General features: G+C 37.0%; 1 protein-coding gene across 2 annotated transcripts in view; it reads left to right on the forward strand.

Moving 5' to 3' along the window:
- lmcd1 (LIM and cysteine-rich domains 1) overlaps positions 1–20,666 on the forward strand; it is a 158,394-nt gene that overhangs the window by 66,715 nt on the left and 71,013 nt on the right. For both annotated transcript variants that reach the window (XM_065259357.1, XM_065259355.1), the window contains one exon: positions 9,257–9,512. In XM_065259357.1, coding sequence (XP_065115429.1) covers positions 9,257–9,512 — 256 coding nt within the window. The remainder of the gene's footprint in view (positions 1–9,256; positions 9,513–20,666) is intronic.

Genomic DNA, 20,666 nt, shown 5'->3' on the forward strand with positions numbered 1-20,666 from the left:
GAACGATCTGTCTTACCCCTTCACTCGGTTTCGAGAGGCAAGGGGAAGATGAAGACAAAGGGGAAGGGGTAAGACAGAGAAATTAGATTGGCCCTTAGACTACACTTTTAGGAAATATAATATCTGACCTTGAACCCAGAGATCCTTGCCATGTTAGTTGTGCTGCCAGTGGAAAACTATGGTATACGCTAGGGCTGGGACAACGCGTCGACGTAATCGACGACGTCAACGCAAAAAATACGTCAACGCAAAATATGCGCGTCGATTCGTCAGACCCAAAAAGGCGGCGCCGTAGAGTAGCAACGCGAGTGGCTCCAGTCCACGCCGGCTTCACAGCAAGTGTGAGCAGTGCTTAAGCGGAGCATGTTTTTTCAGCACCCATGTTAACAAGCATGCACCCCGCCGCATGAGCAGCGCGAGCTCGCGGCTCTGTAGCAAAAGTGCTGCAATCATTTCTGCGTGGGTTCTGTTGCGCTGCTCAAGCTCATTTAAAGTGAAAGTGCTTTGTTTATGGTTTAAATGCTCGTGGATTGACGCGAAAGAGTGTCATTTTACCATAAAATCATGAATTGGATGCCAAGTGTGTTTTAAACAGTCATTTGAGCAATTTAACAAAAATCAATGAAATATGTAAAAACACACTGTTACCAGAAGACTGCGTTTTCATTCACTCTCTGTACAGCAGTAAATGAGTCCTCATCTATCTTAATAAACTTAAGAGAAAGAGATTTAATAATGTATGTGCAAGTTTAATTGTGTTTTATGGAAGTAAATCTGTGCCGTTGGGTTTTGAATTCTAATTCTTAGCACTGAATTTTTTTACATCAAATTTTTAACACCGAATTTTATTTTGCATCTAAATCAGACTTTGAATTTTAAAAGCCATCGAATATCTAGCACTGTTTTTTTTGCCTATGACATTTTTTTAAATGTTTTAAAAAAATTCAGTGTAAAAAAAATTCAATGTCTAAAAAAATTCAATGAAAAAAAATTCAATGTGTTTTAAAAGATTCAGTGTAAAAACATTCAATGTTTCAAAAGATTTGGTGTAAAAAATTCAATGTCTCAAAAAATTCAGTGCAAAATAATTCAACGTCTCAAAAAATTCAGTGTAAAAATATTCAGAGTCAACATCCGGGGAAGCAAGGAGAAGCAATCGATCCCTGTATCAAATCATTCAACATCCAGCCAATCATTTACGCTCCATTGGTCACGTGACACCGAAACGGGAAGTGGGTGAAGTTTAGGCAAAGGGTTTATTTGCATTAACATACGAACACATTTTTCACATCTGGCAGATCGTATCATCAGTTTATCAGGACACAGTCCGTTTACATTTATCAACATCAAAGTGGCTTCTGTATCTGGATGTGTGATCGATCCCGTGGGGGGAGACGCGCTGGATGAATAGCTGTCAATCACAATGGCTACAACTGGCTTTAACCATATGATTTAGGGTTGTCGCGGTAACCGCACTCCCGTATTGTACAGTTCTACTGAGAAGCAAACAGCAGAGAATAACTAGCAACCCTAATAACCGTGATTCACCTTTTTAGCTTTATATTTTAAGCTTTAAAGGTTTTATCTTTGCTTATTAATATTTGCAGCGTCCGCACCGCGTACTTTACCTGAACTCGACTTTCACCCACATGCTTTTTACCAACAAAATTAATGTGAAACATGAGGATGACAATCCCGACTTCACTGTTTTAGTCTGCCTTAATAACGTGCTTTAGGCTCTGTCTGAACTTATACGTTTTTGTTCTGTAGCCTACTTTGTTCACTCACATATTTCTATATCAACAATAAACTGTTGTTACCTTTGTTTCCTGATAAGTTTAATATGATTTAAATAAAAGAGCTAACAATTTCCTAAATTTCCTGTTCATGTCTCCCTCTAGTCTAGTGTGTAAGAAGTGAAGTAATGTAATTTACAAACACATTTAGGTATAAGAAACTTACTTTGCATAAAACCAACACTGAGCAAATGTATTTGTTATATCTGACCCGAGTCGAACTTTTTAATTCTCCCCATTAGGAATCTGTGTCCGCAGATATATAGTCACTGCATCGCGTGTGTTTGTGAGTAGATGTCTGTAGATGTCTTTTTAATAGCCTATTTAATATGTAAAACTTGAATTTGAAATAAAACTTTCTGCGGAGAAGTTAATGAGATCTCTATCGTCTCTCTTGCTACATGACGCGACAATTATTTATTATTTCAATTCCGTTTACAAGATAAATATATATATATATATATATATATATATATATATATATATATATATATATATATATATATAAACTGATGAAATTATCTTGCTATATACGCTACATTCATTATGAGAAGCCTTTTCTTTTTACTCTTACACTGTAGACAGTAATATATGTATATTATTATAAAACTATGGTTGTGACAGCACATTATCCATTATCTGTTGGTTCATGTTGGTCCAGTTTAATTCATGGTAATCCTTTAATAAAATGTATAATATAGTTATAAAATATTTTATTGTTTTGTAATATTCACAGCGCACATTCTCTCGGATCATTTTAAAACATTTTAAATCATTCAGCAAAATTCCGTATAGATTTTGCAAAAGAAATCCAAATAACTCCTTACACAGCTTGTACAGCTGTACTCTTGCAGCAATTAAAGCAGTTCAGTTTTGTTTTAAATGGCAAAATAGTTATATTTCTTTTTTATTTACATTTTAGAGCATTTTTGTTTGTTAAAGTGTTTTATGATAACCAAGTGTTAGCGGCCGACAGCAAGTTGACGACATGTTTGATGAATTGATCCTCTCAAATCAACACTTCACTTGCCTATAATAACAACTATATAAAATAAATATTTTCAGCACATCACAATGTTAGTTTAAACGTTTATTATCAACACACACTATTTTTAAAAAGCGAAGGCAGGTTGCTCTGCTGCTCGCAGTTGCAACGGGTGCAGAAATAAAAAATTAAAAAGGGCTATACAAAACGAAACTAAATAAACATGAAACAGAGCAGAATAAACATGCATGCTACCTTATCTTACAACTTCGCTTTTGCATATACATTTTTTTTAATGTAAGGACTTACCACAGAACATGGCTATTCATGTATCCATCCAACAGTTAAACTAAGAAAAAAGTCGATCCATACACAAACAAGAAATAAAGACACAGCCTTCTTACACGAAATTAATACAGGGAGAAGTCTTTAATAGATTATGTCTTGGATGCTGTCTGCATAGATTATATACAGTATCCAAGGTTTTAATCTAGTACTCCATTTATAATTTTTCCTGGTGCGCTGAAGGTCCTGCTGTTTAAATACGCTGTTAAAACAGCTGCATTGTAAATGTGTGGCTGTGCGTAGCGGACTCATGCGGTAGGTTAAACGTCTTCCAATGTTTGTTTTGCAATCATAAATGTCTGTCAAAAGATTATTTTAATTAAATTGAAAACTATAAAAAGATGGAGAAGTCTAAATAAGCCCGAGGTCCGGCCCGCGTATCTGCTGTGATGTTAAAATTGGCCCGAAACCCGACCCGAAGGGCGTAAACAGGTCGGGCCCCGTCGGGCTCGGGCTGAAATGCAGGGCTCTAAATGAGATAGAAACTGCTGACTGACCAGCGCAACATTCACATAATGGCCCTTGATATGTCGCCATGGAAACTCAAACATTAAAACGATCCATTAAATTCTGCTACTAAATATTAAATCTCTACATTAATAGTTGGAACATATTAAACATATGCCTGAATAACTTAAAAATACAAGCAGTGTTAAAATGCTTTTGTATATCGATTTATTTCAAGATACTTTCAAGCTTATATTGCTCCACAAATATGAATAGAATAGACAGGATTTAAATTGAATTTCTTTATCTTACTTTTGCGAGTTTGTCCATGGTTTATATTGTTGTAGTTTTATATTGATTAAACAAATGATTGGTTTGCTTATTTTAAATAAATCTAAGGATCTTTAGATGTATAAGGCAGGTAAAATATTTTCCATTTATTCGTTTTTGTTAAACCTTCTCCTTTATATAAGTGAGTCATTTTAGTAATTTATTGTTGTTCTGTTATAATAAAATAATAATAAACAAACACTAAGCAGTCGTAGTAATGGAAAATTATGTCTTTCATTTATTTGTGTTAGAACGCATACCATCCATCGAATTTGTTTTATTAATAAACAAGCTGTTTTAGCGAGTTTGTCTGAACTTGTTGTACTATTTTATTGGTTTTAAGTTTTTCGTTCATAATAATAATAAAGAAACATTTTAAAAAACTATTTTAATTCAAGAAATTTAAATATTTAATAATCTGACTTTAAAAGCAAAAGTGATCTACAGATGAACGTCTTTGCTAAATATAGGCTATTTCCTATAAAAATATGCGGTTTGTTTAGTTCAGAAGGTGAAAAAATCCTTACCTGTATTTCCCTAATAATAAAAATACAACACATCTATGTAAGAACGTAAGTCTCCGTGTTATTTTTACATTATGATTTAAAAAAACAATTTGAAAAATTAGATTAGAAGCGCATGAATCCGCAATTACACTTGCTTTGAAGGCAGCTTATTTTTCCAGAGAAAGATATGGTAACATTTCTTCAGAAGAATTGCTGAAACCTATTAATTTACTGATGTTTTTATTAGTACTCCAGCTGTTTTATCGGCCTTTGAGATGGGACGCGGCAGTCAAGTTCATGCTGAAAACGGGGTGAATTCCAAATGGCGTTTTAGCGCCCTTGAAGGGCACTTCAGGAAGGGGATGTCACACAGTCGATCCAAATAAAGAGAAACTGATGTGCGTTTTTCATTGCTCTATTCGCCAAGTCTATTTGAATTGACCACACCATGAGACAATTGTGCAACTTTCTCTAGAGTTTATACATCAAGTGTTCTGATCTTCGAAGGGAATATGGCATAGGGATAGTATGCTATTGGAATACGCCCTTTATCTTTTCGTGAGCGGCAGTCGCGTAGGCTTTAACCAATCATTGAACAGATTTTTAACAACAAATCATACAACATTTTACTGACCCTAAAGTGTTAAAAAGATTGCGGGAAAATGTTTTGGAATTTCTTTTAATTCAAACATTAAAAATCTCATACATATAAACTAAGAACACAGGGCTTTGAATGTGATGGCGCTTTAGGCAAATCATTAAACAAAATACACAGAAGAATTTTCGTTGTGTTTTATTTATCCATCTTGATGTGTGGCGCAAGAACGGATAACATTCCGATCACAAACGCAGCCGAGGACGGATCTCACTCAATCCAGCCATGGAATCTGCATTTACAGGTCAACGTCACACAAAACACCGCTAACTATCATTAATCTTCTCCCTGACAGCTGTCAAAAATAAAGGAGGTTAGGTAATGGAGCGCATTTTAACACTCCTGGTCGTATTTTTAAGTTATTCAGGCATATGTTTAATATGTTCCAACTATTAATGTAGAGATTTAATTTAATATTTAGTAGCAGAATTTAATGGATCGTTTTAATGTTTGAGTTTCCATGGCGACATATCCATGGGTCATTATGTGAATGTTGGTCAGTCAGCAGTTTCTATCTCATTTAACACGTTTTAGGTTAAACACGTACTAACCATAATAAAATTGACCAAATACATTTGCTCAGTGTTGGTTTTATGCAAAGTAAGTTTCTTATACCTAAATGTGTTTGTAAATTACATTACTTCACTTCTTACACACTAGACTAGAGGAAGACATGAACAGGAAATTTAGGAAATTGTTAGCTCTTTTATTTAAATCATATTAAACTAATCAGGAAACAAAGGTAACAACAGTTTATTGTTGATATAGAAATATGTGAGTGAACAAAGTAGGCTACAGAACAAAAACGTATAAGTTCAGACAGAGCCTAAAGCACGTTATTAAGGCAGACTAAAACAGTGAAGTCGAGATTGTCATCCTCATGTTTCACATTAATTTTGTTGGTAAAAAGCATGTGGGTGAAAGTCGAGTTCAGGTAAAGTACGCGGTGCGGACGCTGCAAATATTAATAAGCAAAGATAAAACCTTTAAAGCTTAAAATATAAAGCTAAAAAGGTGAATCACGGTTATTAGGGTTGCTAGTTATTCTCTGCTGTTTGCTTCTCAGTAGAACTGTACAATACGGGAGTGCGGTTACCGCGACAACCCTAAATCATATGGTTAAAGCCAGTTGTAGCCATTGTGATTGACAGCTATTCATCCAGCGCGTCTCCCCCCACGGGATCGATCACACATCCAGATACAGAAGCCACTTTGATGTTGATAAATAACGGACTGTGTCCTGATAAACTGATGATACGATCTGCCAGATGTGAAAAATGTGTTCGTATGTTAATGCAAATAAACCCTTTGCCTAAACTTCACCCACTTCCCGTTTCGGTGTCACGTGACCAATGGAGCGTAAATGATTGGCTGGATGTTGAATGATTTGATACAGGGATCGATTGCTTCTCCTTGCTTCCCCGGATGTTGACTCTGAATATTTTTACACTGAATTTTTTGAGACGTTGAATTATTTTGCACTGAATTTTTTGAGACATTGAATTTTTTACACCAAATCTTTTGAAACATTGAATGTTTTTACACTGAATCTTTTAAAACACATTGAATTTTTTTTCATTGAATTTTTTTAGACATTGAATTTTTTTACACTGAATTTTTTTAAAACATTTAAAAAAATGTCATAGGCAAAAAAAACAGTGCTAGATATTCGATGGCTTTTAAAATTCAAAGTCTGATTTAGATGCAAAATAAAATTCGGTGTTAAAAATTTGATGTAAAAAAATTCAGTGCTAAGAATTAGAATTCAAAACCCAACGGCACAGATTTACTTCCATAGTGTTTATATCTGTCATTACATGGACTAGAACAGCACGAAAACAATGTGGATTAAACAAATCAAGTTATAAAAATTACACTGTGTGACCATCAAAAGGCACATTGAAGAGGTTTTGCTCATAAATGCATGCAAAATAAAGTCATTTGAACTTGAGATTTTTATACTGTTAGTAAACAGCACAGAATGAGCTGCAAAACGCTTTATGAAATGCTACCTCTGACTAAGAATGCATTCTTTTGCACTTGTATAGTCTTTTTTTATTTTGAGATTTCAAGAGCAATCAACATATATTGAAATGTTTACATTCAGAAATGTAAATCAACATGTATAAATTGCTATTAGTTAATTAATGGGGAGATAATCGAGAATCGAATCGAAGTCGAATCGGACTGATAAAATGAATCGTTAGATTAATCGATGCATCGAAAAAAAGAATCGCTAGATTAATCGTTTAAAAAATAATCGTTTATCCCAGCCCTAGTATACGCACTTACCTGATAAAACTAAACTTCCTGTCAGATGAACATTCCTGTCATTACTTTGCATCTTGACATTTAAACGCGAGCGGGAGTAATGACGAGTTTAAATGGACAGAAATTAATACTATGTCGGAGTCCGCTGCTTGTGTTTGCTGTAGTTGGATCCAAAAGTAGTTGGATTCTTACTGATTGTATGGTGTGGACAGGTGTCTTTATTCAGCTAACGACCTCAAACAGGTGCATCTAATTTAGGATAATAAATGGAGTGGAGGTGGACATTTTAAAGGCAGACTAACAGGTCTTTGAGTGTCAGAATTCTAGCTGATAGACAGGTGATCAAATACTTATTTGCAGCTGTATAATACAAATAAATAGTTAAAAAATCATACATTGTGATTTCTGGATTTTTTTTATATTATGTCTCTGACAGTGGACATGCACCTACGATGACAATTTCAGACCCCTCCATGATTTCTAAGTGGGAGAACTTGCAAAATAGCAGGGTGAAAACACTCACTGTACATTAGTGGTGGGCAGAGCGAGGCTTCGTGAAACACTGAAACAGTTGAATCAATTGTGCCGTATGTTTCGAGGCTTCGAAACATCAATCCGAAACCGCCTCCACAGTGACACCTAGCGATCGTTTGCATGTCTTTACATGAAGCAGCCTTGACAAGATTTTAGACGAGCCCTGACAAATTGTATCCCACATGTTGTTTGATTGACACACAAGTGATACAATGGGAGAGTGGATAGTGCTCTCGACTCTCATTCGTAGATCTTAGGATCGAACCTGGGAAATGTATGTGCTACGTCATCATAATAAAATAGTTTTGTTGTTGTTTTAACATCTGTTTGACAACTACATGAGCTTTTAGGCTCACAATTGTCGATAACTATAGGCTATTCGGGTCTATTTAATGAAAAAAAAATAGAATAGAGATATACCAAATAAATAATAAGAGATTCATAAAATATACCAAGCCATAATATGCCACATTGTTTACATGTAAAGATCTTTATTCAAATATATAAATTGTTCTGTGTTGATAAACTCAACCAGCTACTTTTTTACATATAATTTCTCCAGCCTTTGAAAACATTCTCACACAAGGGACCATTGCTGACATGCATTTTTTGTAAGTAGCCTAAGTGTTACATACCTATGAGGAAAAATTACTTCTTTTCAGTAATTTATAGTATTTGATCTTGCCAAAAACGCATCTATGAGGTATTGTCAGTTTTGTTTCCTACCCTGTCAGTTTAAGATTCGAAGCAGATTCGACAGGTACGCCACCTTTCTAAATACTTGTGAAATGCACCGCTTGGTGTTTCGAATCACTTCATCACGTGACATGGGTGTTTCGAATCACATTTCGGAGCAGTGTTTCGAAACATTTACGCTTCGGGATCTCGACACAGTGTCGAAACGTCAGTTTCGCGGGACCCATCCCTACTGTACATGTACAAAACGTTTTGCAGCATGTTTACTAACAACACAAGCTTATTCTTACATAATATTAGTTTGTGTCAATTTAAATCCATAATTTCCCCCGCTCGCATTTAAAGAAAGCAGATGTACTTGCCGACAGACCTTCCCCTCAAAGTAATCACAACCAAAGCGGTCGAAAGTGAACAAAAGAGACGGACTAAAATACCAGGTAAAAATGTGAATGTGTCTCTCTTGACCACTTGCGATCCAATCAACCAAAATGCATCTTAATACCAGGTATAAGTTTGTGAACTTACACAGAAAGCTTTCATATGTTGTTTCTCACAGGAAGTCAATGTTTAATGTTGGTCTTACAACATCAATCTATTTTAATAAACTCCATAAGAGTAAAGCAAGTCATCTGCTACCACTCATTTATGTAAGGTATAGCACTGCATAATTCACTATAACCTCATGTTTCAGAAAAGCCTGCATAGAGTGCCACTGCAGCCAGGAAGAGCACATGGACAGCTCTGACATAGAAGATGACCACATGATAGGGAGATTGCTTGCTGAGTCCCACTATGCTTATCTCACAACAAAGGTTAAAGGAGGAGATGGCCTGAGGGTCTACAAACGCAACCGCATGATCATTACCAATCCAATTGTTTCCCGTAAAGACCCAACTTTCAACACCATCACCTATGACTGGGCCCCGCCAGGCCTCACCCAGAAACTGGTAAGACTTAAACAAATGGAGGGTAGACATAAATAACTGCTGTCCTAAATATCTGTGAAAAAATTCATACTGTGACAATTTTACATATAGTAGTTAATGGTTACAGTCAAGTTTTCAAATGTGATTTGGAATAACCATAAAACATTGTTGTAGTGAAATTCTTCTACTAAGACAAAAAACTACTGAATTTACCTACAATGAAAAGAATAAAAACCAGCCAGCCTTTGTTTAGTTGGGAAACCAACAGTGTGTTAATATGGGGTGTTGGAAACTTTTTTTAGCGAAGACCAGGAGACTTGGATTTCCTCGAGCAGTAGTCTTTATTGCAGAAAGCGTTCTTGGAATCAGAGCAGAGAGCTCGGGGAGCTGCAGTAACCAAGTCTGACTTTGGGTATAAATGCATTACATTTAAAGCCATTCGAAGGGGGCAGTCCCTTCAGATGGAAACAATGCCTTTAGATTACAATATAAACATGAAAGAGAGGTTACAGTCAGGCAAGAAAGGACAGCTGTAAACGCATTCCTGATCATCCCCCTTTGATCAGATAACCATTACGGCAGGATGGGGTCTGTGTAAACGCATCCCAGATCATCCCCCTTTGAGTAGATAACAAATGGTCAATATGCCCTATGAAAACAAAGGCATGCATTCCAGCTAATAGCTTCCATTACCTTGCTGTTTCTTTCATATTTAGGTGAACAGATACATATGATAATAATTAACAAAACAAAAACATTGACTTCAAATTATATTTCAACAATTCCCCCTTTGAGAGTTCTAAATAACTCTCACATAATTTAATTCTAAACCTTCATAAGTCCATTCTTTGACATATGTTGGTTAACATAATGTCCCATCTTCTAGTCTTGTAACATTGGAAGTTACAGTTAAATTTGGCGTCTGTGAATTGGTACAGAATATCATGATTCTGTTTTTTTTTCTGGAACCAAAACTGTATACTGAAAGTTCTGCAGTCCTTGAATGTAGATGCGTTGTGTTTTGCTGCTAATAGTCGTTTCAGATGTTGCAGTATGTAGATTTTTGACACTCCAAATTCTTCGCGAAATGACTCTTTTGTCCACACTGATAGCTTTCCAGGGTGATTCACACCAGGGTGTCACTGTCATGTCCAGTATCTGCAACACAAAAGAAAGACACGAAAGAGCAGTACTCTCATACTACATTTTATGTTTAAAATATCCTTGTTATTATATCATTTTAACTTCCTTGTGATTGTATAGCCTTAACATCATTGTGATCGTATAGATTTTTTTTTTACCCTAGTCTGTTTTAGTTTGACACCTAAGGACCAGGTGAGGTGAGGATGAACTACATGAGGGGAAAAGCTATGAGGGAATCTTCACCACAGGGTTTGGCCCCCGACGCTTATTGCATTCGGTTCTGCCCTGGGCTCCTCACTGGTCCATGTGTCCTAGTCTGTCCCTGTCAACATAGGAGCTATCAACATCTTAAATTCTAAATAAACTCAATCCCCCTTTTAAACTGTAAAATAAATTCTTAAACAACAACAACAAAAAAAATCCTCTTAAGAAACATCAGTCATATAGATGTCATCCAGATTTCATCCTTGTAAAATTTAATACAACAATAATCTCTCAAAGCCATAATGATTAGACCCTTAGCAAGTTGCCCCACAGATTAGGTGTAGAGGGGAGGGGCTGCTTCAGTATTGTAAGCAGGCTCTGTAAGAGCTGAGAAACACTGTTAATTTCTCCAAGTATCTTTTTGCCTCTCCTACACTCTTTTAAATAATGCCCTTGCTTCCCGCAGTAGTGACATTTGATTTCTCTCCTAAAACATTTATTTGGCCCACTTTCTTTGTTAGCCTTATTCAGCAATGCTGCTGCTATTTTGACATTTGTCTTAACATCAGAATCTCGTTCCCAAGTGGTTAATCTGTCCAAATTGCCTCTCAGAGTTGCATAAGACCATGTTAGGTCTAGGAAGGGCAGAGCATTTCTGTATTCAGATAAAAGACCATCAAACCATGAGCGGACTAGTGGTCCTTTATCATTTAATACATCATCAGGATTATTTGCTATCCCACTGTATGCTGCAGCTGACTGACAAAACCTTTCTGTGTATTCACTCACAGTTTCATTTTTCTTTGCACACAACTAGTGATCTTAGTCCAATCAACCTTTGGTCCAACAATGTCCTTCAGTATGGCTAACACTCCTTCTCTTAACCCATCTTTATTTGCATCCTGTAACTCATAACTTTTAACAGCAGTTTCAAAAGTACTGAATTCTGATTCAGACAAAATTTGTGACATAAGCTGCAGTATGTTAGCTAAAGACAAGTCATACAAACGGATTTTTCTGGACAGTGCTCCTCTGAACTCAGAAAAATTAGCATGTGCGGATGGCAAACTCTCAGCAACTCTATCTATTGTTTCTGGAGCTACATCTTGTATCTGGACTACTGACATTGAAGGAAATGCAGTTCCAACATTTTCACTTTGAGCCTTTTTCCTTGCTCCACACACCTTAACTGCATCACATGCTTTGTCAATTGTATTATTTCTGTGATTAACACAAACACTATGTTCCTGTCTAACAGACTGTAAGTCAGGATGAACATCTGAGTGTTGTTTCTGATTGTCTTCTAGTGAAGACATGTCATGGCCTATCTTCTCATTAGGAGAGATAGCATGAGAACACAAATCTTGAATTTTCTTCTCTAGTATTGCAATACACTCAGTTTGCTTTGCAGCTAAATCCAAACTGTATTCTCTGTAACAGTAGATAATGCCTTTTGTGTTGTTCTTTCTAACACAGGCCCCCAAAACTTTCTTACACTCTTCAAGAGTCCACGTCCTATCTGGATCAATACCAAATTTCTGTGTTAGATTCTGTCTAACTGATTCTGACACAATAGAATCCATGTGATTATTCAGGATTGAGCTAAACTCATTGTCTGACCATAAAGGGGTTGCAAGTCCACCTTTCTCAGTTGTGGGAATCAGTCTAGGATGCCTTTTAACCATTATTTCCTTAAAGTGGATTTCTTTTAATAGACAAACACTGTTGTTAATCTCTCCCACAAATTAGAGGATAGCCCAAATTCTGGATGAGCTATTTGCTTTTATTCATCTGTAGCCTTCTCTGATACACAAAAGACACACCAAGCTTCTTCTCTGACCAAGGAGAGGATAACCAAATTCTTCTCTGCCTAAACAGAGGATAACTAAACTTCTTCTCTGATAACCAGAGGATAACACAAATATTAGCACATTATGCTAATCTTCCCTGCCTAAACAGAGGGTAAACCAACATTTGTTAACAGAACCCTGCAGCTGTTTGTTAACACAAACACATGTACTGGTCTGTAGAGGTTCTTTTGATAGAGTGACACTCACCAAATCAAAGTTGAGCTGAAAAATCAGTCTGGAGTGATGTTTGTAGATATTTGGTGAAATGAGAATCTCTATCCGGGTCACGGCACCATCTGTTGGACCAGGAGACTTGGATTTCCTCGAGCAGTAGTCTTTATTGCAGAAAGCGTTCTTGGAATCAGAGAAGAGAGCTCGGGGAGCTGCAGTAACCAAGTCTGACTTTGGGTATAAATGAATTACATTTAAAGCCATTCGAAGGGGGCAGTCCCTTCAGATGGAAACAATGCCTTTAGATTACAATATAAACATGAAAGAGAGGTTACAGTCAGGCAAGAAAGGACAGCTGTAAACGCATTTCTGATCATCCCCCTTTGATCAGATAACCATTACGGCAGGATGGGGTCTGTGTAAACGCATCCCAGATCATCCCCCTTTGAGTAGATAACAAATGGTCAATATGCCCTATGAAAACAAAGGCATGCATTCCAGCTAATAGCTTCCATTACCTTGCTGTTTCTTTCATATTTAGGGGAACAGATACATATGATAATAATTAACAAAACAAAAACATTGACTTCAAATTATATTTCAACAGGGGTGATAATTGTTGCTTATCAGATTATGATCCGCAAATAAAAGTATTTTTACCAAAATTTTATGAATTGTCAAATGCACAGAAAGCAATCCAAAAGTAAATTAGATGTTGGTCAGAAGTAATATGAATTCACAAATTTGTCAAATGAGGGGGGGGGGGGTCTAAGGGCTTAATGTGGGCTGTAAAATAATTTTTACAAAACTGTTTTTTGCGATTGTTGTTTTTTTACATCCGTTATTAAACAGTGGCAATGCGTTACAGAAATTGAACCCTCACATTTTCTAGAGGGACCGCTCAAAGCGGAACACAACAGTATCGTAGAACGTGGCTGCGTCCAAAACCGCATACTACCATAAAATATAGTGGGCAAAAATCAATAGACGAATGTCCAAAACCTCAGTATACATAAATGGTCAGGCGAGAATTACCTGGATTTGGGAGTATTTCTCGCGAGATTCAGAGGTACGTATATTGTCCGAAACCGCCTACTTACCTACTATATAGTAGGCAGGGCTGGACTGGGACAAAAATTCAGCCCTGGCATTTTGGCCCAAACCGGCCCACACTACACTGCAAAAAATGATTTTCAAGAAAAAAAATCTTAGTATTTTTGTCTTGTTTTCAGTAAAAATATCTAAAAATTCTTAAATTAAGATGCTTTTTCTTGATAAAAATTACCCAAGAAAATAAGTCTAGTTTTTAGACCAAAATATCAAATTTAAGTGATTTTGTGCATAAAACAAGCAAAAAAAATCTGCCAATGGGGTAAACAAATAATCTTGAACATTTTTCTTAAACACTAAATGCAAAAAAATTCCCCATACTTACCCCATTGGCAGATGTTTTTGCTTGTTTTATGCACAAAATCACTTAAATTAAAAATTTTGGGTGTAAAAACTAGACTTATTTTCTTGGGTCATTTTGCTCATTAAGAAAAAACATCTTATTTTAAGAATTTTTAGATATTTTATACTGAAAACAAGACAAAAATACTAAGAATTTTTTTCTTGAAAATAATTTTTTGCAGTGTACAATTACAAATACCACCAATCTTTGCACGCCTTTAAATATGTATAGCAATAGCAACTCCAATTCCATAAAAGCACTAAACCCAATTAATAGCAGAACAGAGTGCGAGTTGACACAACAAACACTTCTAGAACATGTTATTTATTAGTTTAGTTTAGTTTAGTTTAGTTTAGTTTAGTTTAGTTTAGTTTAGTTTAGTTTAGTTTAGTTTAGTTTAGTTTAGTTTAGTAATCCACACTTATGAATCCTAAAACAAGCTATATGCAGTTGGCAAAATTTGCCATTGAATTTCTGACTTTTTACAAAATACAAGTCCTGCTTACAGTAATATTGAAAACGGATTATTACTTGCAGTACTTACAGGAAAGTATTCACTACATTCACTGAACTAAACTTGTGTGATTACAGTAATAGAGATTTTTAACATTATCTGTCAAGTGTGTTGTTATATACAATACACATATCTTTTTCTGTAAGCAGATCTCCTGGATTGTTTGATTTTGCTTGAAGAGAAATGATACGTTTTGAAACAGACAATAAACGAAAAATCTACGAATCAGATACACTCTCGTAGTCACAGAGCAAAGAGTGCAATTATTTTATTGCAGCTTTATCACCATAATTTTGTGTTTTTGACTCAGTTTTATCAAGGGGTATCTATCTAAACATGTGTTTTGAAAGCAGTACTGCTTACCGCAGGCACTAACGTTACACTCACTTCTCCCGCGTCTCTCTCCCTCTCATCACTGACACTTTGCGTGCTGGAGCTGCCAGTGCCACCACCACCACCATCATCAACATCATCATCACCAGCGACGCGAGTTGAAGATCCTGTTTTGTTATTTTAGCACATTTTGCAGCGTCTGCTAAAGAGCCTGTTTCTTTTGTCGCGCAGTTTATCTGCGCCTCCCTTGCCTGTTTTCTCCATTTCTCTCTCTCTCTATTTTGACACTTGAACTGACCGACAACGCATGCTCGCTTGCACAGAGACCAAAGCGGTGATTGGGCCAGCTTAATGTCAATCAAAAATAACCAATGGGCAGCTGCTGAGTGGGCCGGTCTATCTAGGAAAAAAAGGACGATGACTGGGCTGGGCAGTCATTGGGCCAGCTTGATGTCATTACAAAAATAATAACCAATGGGCTGCTGCTTAAATGTCAGTGGGCCGGTCTGTCTAGAAAAAAAAGACGCTAACTGAGCTGCTCAGCAGACAACGATAGTATGAGATGTAGCGGCCCAAAAAGTACGTCGGCCCACCGGGAAACTGCCCGGTGTGCCAGATGGCCAGTCCGCCCCTGATAGTAGGAGAAACAGTACGTGAACTGAGTAGTATGGCCGAATCCTCAGTATTCATAAAGTAGGTGAGAAATCCCTGGATGCCCTACTGATTCGTCCCAGATTCTGAATCAAGCATCGGATGGACACTTATCTATCCCAGGCTTCCCAGGATGGCACAAGATAGCAAAGCAATTGACATATCGACCCACGACCAGCCAATCGGGTGATTTCAATACACAGAGCTGTTCTCTTTTGTCCAGTTTGAAAAGGGATAAAATATATGATCAACAAACTCTTTGAGTGTTTTAACTCAGTAAACGAGTTGTAACCTTAAATTTTTAGACATAGTTAGTTACCTAGCAAGTCAGTTATTTTACAGTAAATTAATTCATAAGCTTCTTGGTCCCCATTGCTTTTGCTCTATAGTTCTCAACGAAATGAACAGAAAGAAGGACATCATTTCGTTTTTCCAAAGAAAAGATAAGGTAGACAGTGAGACAGAGCCAGATGGTTTAGGTGTGAAGAGAGCAGAGAGCCTGCAGAGAGAGAAATCAGGAAAGTTGTCCATTGGAGAGACTGGGTTTGAAGCAGTTGTAGAGGAGTAAAGTGAGACAGAGGGAGAGACTTAGGCTTAGAGTGATACCCCTACAGAGGAACCATGTGCGTCCAATAGAAGTGGACCATCAGGTGTGTGCTGTTAAATACATCTATAAAGCAGTGCAACAAGTCATTTTATATTGTGTATAGAAATAAATGAGTTTGTGATCAGTGTTGCTTACTATTTTTTTAATGGAAATGAATTAAAGCCTGCTTGGAAAGTGGCTAAATGTCGCATCATTAGCATAACAGGACGTCATCACTTTGCATTTGCATTCTTACTACATTGCAGAGGTGTGGACTCAAGTCATGTGACACACTACATTGACATGGCAGAAGGACAGAATGCCCTTTTGTTCTGGGCACTAAACAGTAAGACTCTTCTTTCACTCTTTCAAGTAGCCATCTGAATCTTGGCAGTGCCTGCTTCAAGTGCTCCAGTGGAGCGAGTTTTCAGCCATGGTGGCATCATTCTGCGTGCTTATCGCGCACAAATGACTGACAGACTTTTGTCCAATTTGATCTTTTGCAATTGCAATGCAGTATAGGGGCCTCCCTCCATCTGTCTACAGCACGCATTTTATTTCTGTGGTAAGAGGACTTGAAATGACTCGAAACTAAAATGGTAGGACTTTGGACTCGACTTGAGACTTGTTGGCTTTGACTTTTGACTCGACTTGAGACATGCCTCATCTTTGACTCGACTTGACTCAGGACTCGAAAGCAAAGATTTGAGACTTACTTGTGACTTGCATAACAATGACTTTGTCCCACCTCTGCTACATTGGCTGTTTCACGTTTCTCTTTCTCTCTCTGAACTGTCACAAATTAAATTTTAATACACATGAATGTTTAAAAAGAAAATTTCTCGTTTGTTTATCTGCTCCTGTTCTTACAAAACAAAACATGTATATGTTCATGTTTATATGTCCAAACAGTCCACTTTCAAAACATATGTGGATACGCTGATAAATGATGGAAAACATTGTTTTATAGGTACATAGTTCATTAACACGTCGATCAGCTCCATACAGTTTGTCTGTTCTGAATGTACTGCTGCTCAGCTCATTTGAATACATTTATTTGTGTATAGTGTTTTTTTTATTCAAAAACCATTTAACATTTACATCCTGCCATAAATGTAAGCCATTGCGGGATCAGACAGCTCTAGCTTCCTGCATGCACGATTATGCCTTCTTAACCACATCTCCTGCCCTGACTGCAGCTGGGAGAGAACTGCTCTGCTGCACGAGGACTAGGCCGCCTGTGAGTGCTTTAGGACGAAGTGGAGCCCACGGAAGCGGCGGCAGCTGCTCGTTGAGAAGAGTAAACGACATGCGCTTTCACGTCAAAGTCTCCAACAACAGCAGAAAAAGTCGCATGTTACAGAGTATCTCTGTGCTGAATGCACCTCGCCAGAGTTCGTACAAGTTTCGGAACGTTTTTTTTTTCAATTACAGGGTCAGCTGACATTTTAGGGGTTTTCTATACATATCACTTCTTTATATGGGCACTTCCCCCGGAAAACCCTGTCAATCAGCGGGAGACACTAGAACTTGCAAACATCATATCACGCGACAAAGCTTTGTTTAATTTCAAAACTCAACAATGGCACGAAAGAAGAAGTGTGTTTTTGGATGTAAGGAGAAGAATGCCAGCCTTATAAAAACAATAGATATAGTTTATTATCCAGGGTAGCAGCGGCGTTTTGCGTGTGTGTTTGATGCGCTGGATTTTCCCAACCGGGTCATGAGTTGCATGCGGTAAGTAAGAATTCTGTCTTATGTTGGAAATTGGCACGTGCATATTATATAAATGACTAGAACATGTAGTGAATCATAAGTTATAAGTGTTGTATAGTGTTGCATGACTCGTACTCGCTCCTCCCTCGGTATAACTCCTCTATTTTTTCGTACGTTATCGGAAAGATTCGGTAAAGCTAATCTTTCTTTTATAAATCTTTTAAAACTAAAGACTCTTCTGAGATATAAAGGATGTAATACTACTCTATAGGTACTCCAGATTAACATCAGAAATGCAGAAACAGCGTGTGTTACGTGAGCTTTAACCCTCTGGGGTCCGACCATTTTGGGACACTGTCAGAGGTTCTGACATGCTCTTACATTTTGTCTTTTTTCAATTGCTTTAAAACATAATAATGGCAAGTGTCTCATAACATTGCGTTCAGCACAAACTGGGCTACAATATGATATGAGCTACATGTATGTACATGTTTGTATTTTTGAGAAAATGTTTATGCGTGGTTTTAAAAAAAAGAAGTTAACAATATATCAAAATAGAAATGAAGGTCAGTGGGACATTTTCAGTTTATTTGGAAACAAACCCTATTCAAAAACTTAACTTGTATAAACTAAGAAACTGATACACAACAGAGCTGTAAACATGTGGCTCATGTTACCATATAACTTTATGTCCAAAAAGTGTGAATATGTTTTCCCCCTTCATAGTTTTGTACTGATGAGAGGGAAACATCTGAAGTGATTAGTTTTATAAAAAGCTGTTTCAGATGACTGTTTTCAGATGCCCATGTTTTTAACATGTTTCTGTAAGCGCATATGAACTTTAAAAACACATCGCATATGGCGTCCATGTGCGTGAACTCGCGTCTACGCGTAAACAACGCGGCGCTCATAAAAAACGGTGTGGCGTGTAAAGTTTGAACTGCTCGTCCTCTCATTACCATGTCAACAGCGGGTACCACTTCTGGGCATGATTGCATTTGAGATAATGAGCTCAGCCAGGAAAAACTGTACTCTCTTTACTTCAACGCATATTATATAAACAGGCAGTATTTGTTTTTGATTATAATTAGCTTGTTTAAAAGTAGACATTTCAGGTTTTCTTTGGATATGTGTATCATGTTTGTGTGACAAGTATTCGCAGAGTTTCAATTGATTTTTGTAACGTGTTTTGAGAGACAGTTGACGGAGACAGAAATGTCTGAATGTGCACCCTGTTTATTTTCTTTATTTGACAAAAACACAAAGATTTGTTGTTATTGTTAATGTAAACAAATTAAAGAAGACCCTTCACAGTTTTTAATGATGTCAAACACGTAAGTGTATGATTATTAATGATGGAGTATTTTAAGTTGATTGTATTTTAAGTATTTTAAGTTGATTGCCGCGTGTTTGGACCCCAGGGGGTTAGCATGCTATGAGCTTGTGATATCAGGTGGATTTCAGAAGTTCCTGATGGCAATAAAAAAAATTAACAGTAAATAAACAAAGAAATCATAACAGTAGTAATAACAACAAAAAGACATGACAAAGAGTAAAAATTAAGGTGGTAAAATAAATAAATAAATACAGTCTCATCAGCAAATAATAAAAAACTGAAAAATGCTAAGATAGAAAGACAAAGTAATAAGTGCACTTAAAACTTAATTCTGAATATTTATTTAAATGAAAACTATTTGCTGACATGAAAAGGGTATACATACTGTCATGATTCACAAGGTGGAGAACCCAGATGCAGACGTTTAACACAAAACTTTATTAACAATAACATAAAGGCCCACGAGGGGCAAAATAACACAAAACAGGAAACATGGGATAACATGAGACAAAACGAACCAACACAGGACAGCAAACACAATGGCACTAAATAGGAGAGTAAATGATGAGGTTGCAGGTGACATGAAGTAAACAATAACAGGATAATTAACAAGCAGACAAAGGGGCGGGGTCAGGAGACGAGACAGGGAAGCACACAGCACAAAGGCCATTTGCTACCACACAAAACACATGGGGCTGTCATGATCCTGCCACAAGGAACAAAAACAATAGGTGTGTTCGACTTCATGCGGAGCTGTGCAGACCGATCGGCGGCTGACTTGAAGCAATGCATGCCGGTTAGTAATACATTTTTTATAAGCTGTCGACCCCAAAAAACAAGCATTTAAAAACATAAAAGTGGATCGCCGATTATGTTTCTCTCCAGTGGGGATGGTTCTAATAGTAGTACTATGAAAAGTTGCCTGTATCGACTTTTGTGTCTTTACACAAAAGTCACACACATATTAGAAAGTCATGGTCTTGAATACAAAAACAACCTAGTTGGCCAAGCATATGACAGTGCTTCAGTTATGAGTGGCAAACATTCAGGTGTCCAGGCACGCATTAAAGAACAAGCAAAGCATGCTTTTTACATGCTTTTTACATCCACTGCAATGCACACTGTGGATACAGTCAAAGCTATCCCTGAGGTGGTGCTGGGCCTAAATTTGGTGGCACCAGTCACTGGGTGGTGTAAAGCAGATCTGTACTCGGTACA

This window comes from Paramisgurnus dabryanus, chromosome 24, assembly GCF_030506205.2.
Source record: "Paramisgurnus dabryanus chromosome 24, PD_genome_1.1, whole genome shotgun sequence".
Classification (NCBI taxonomy): Eukaryota; Metazoa; Chordata; class Actinopteri; order Cypriniformes; family Cobitidae; genus Paramisgurnus; species Paramisgurnus dabryanus.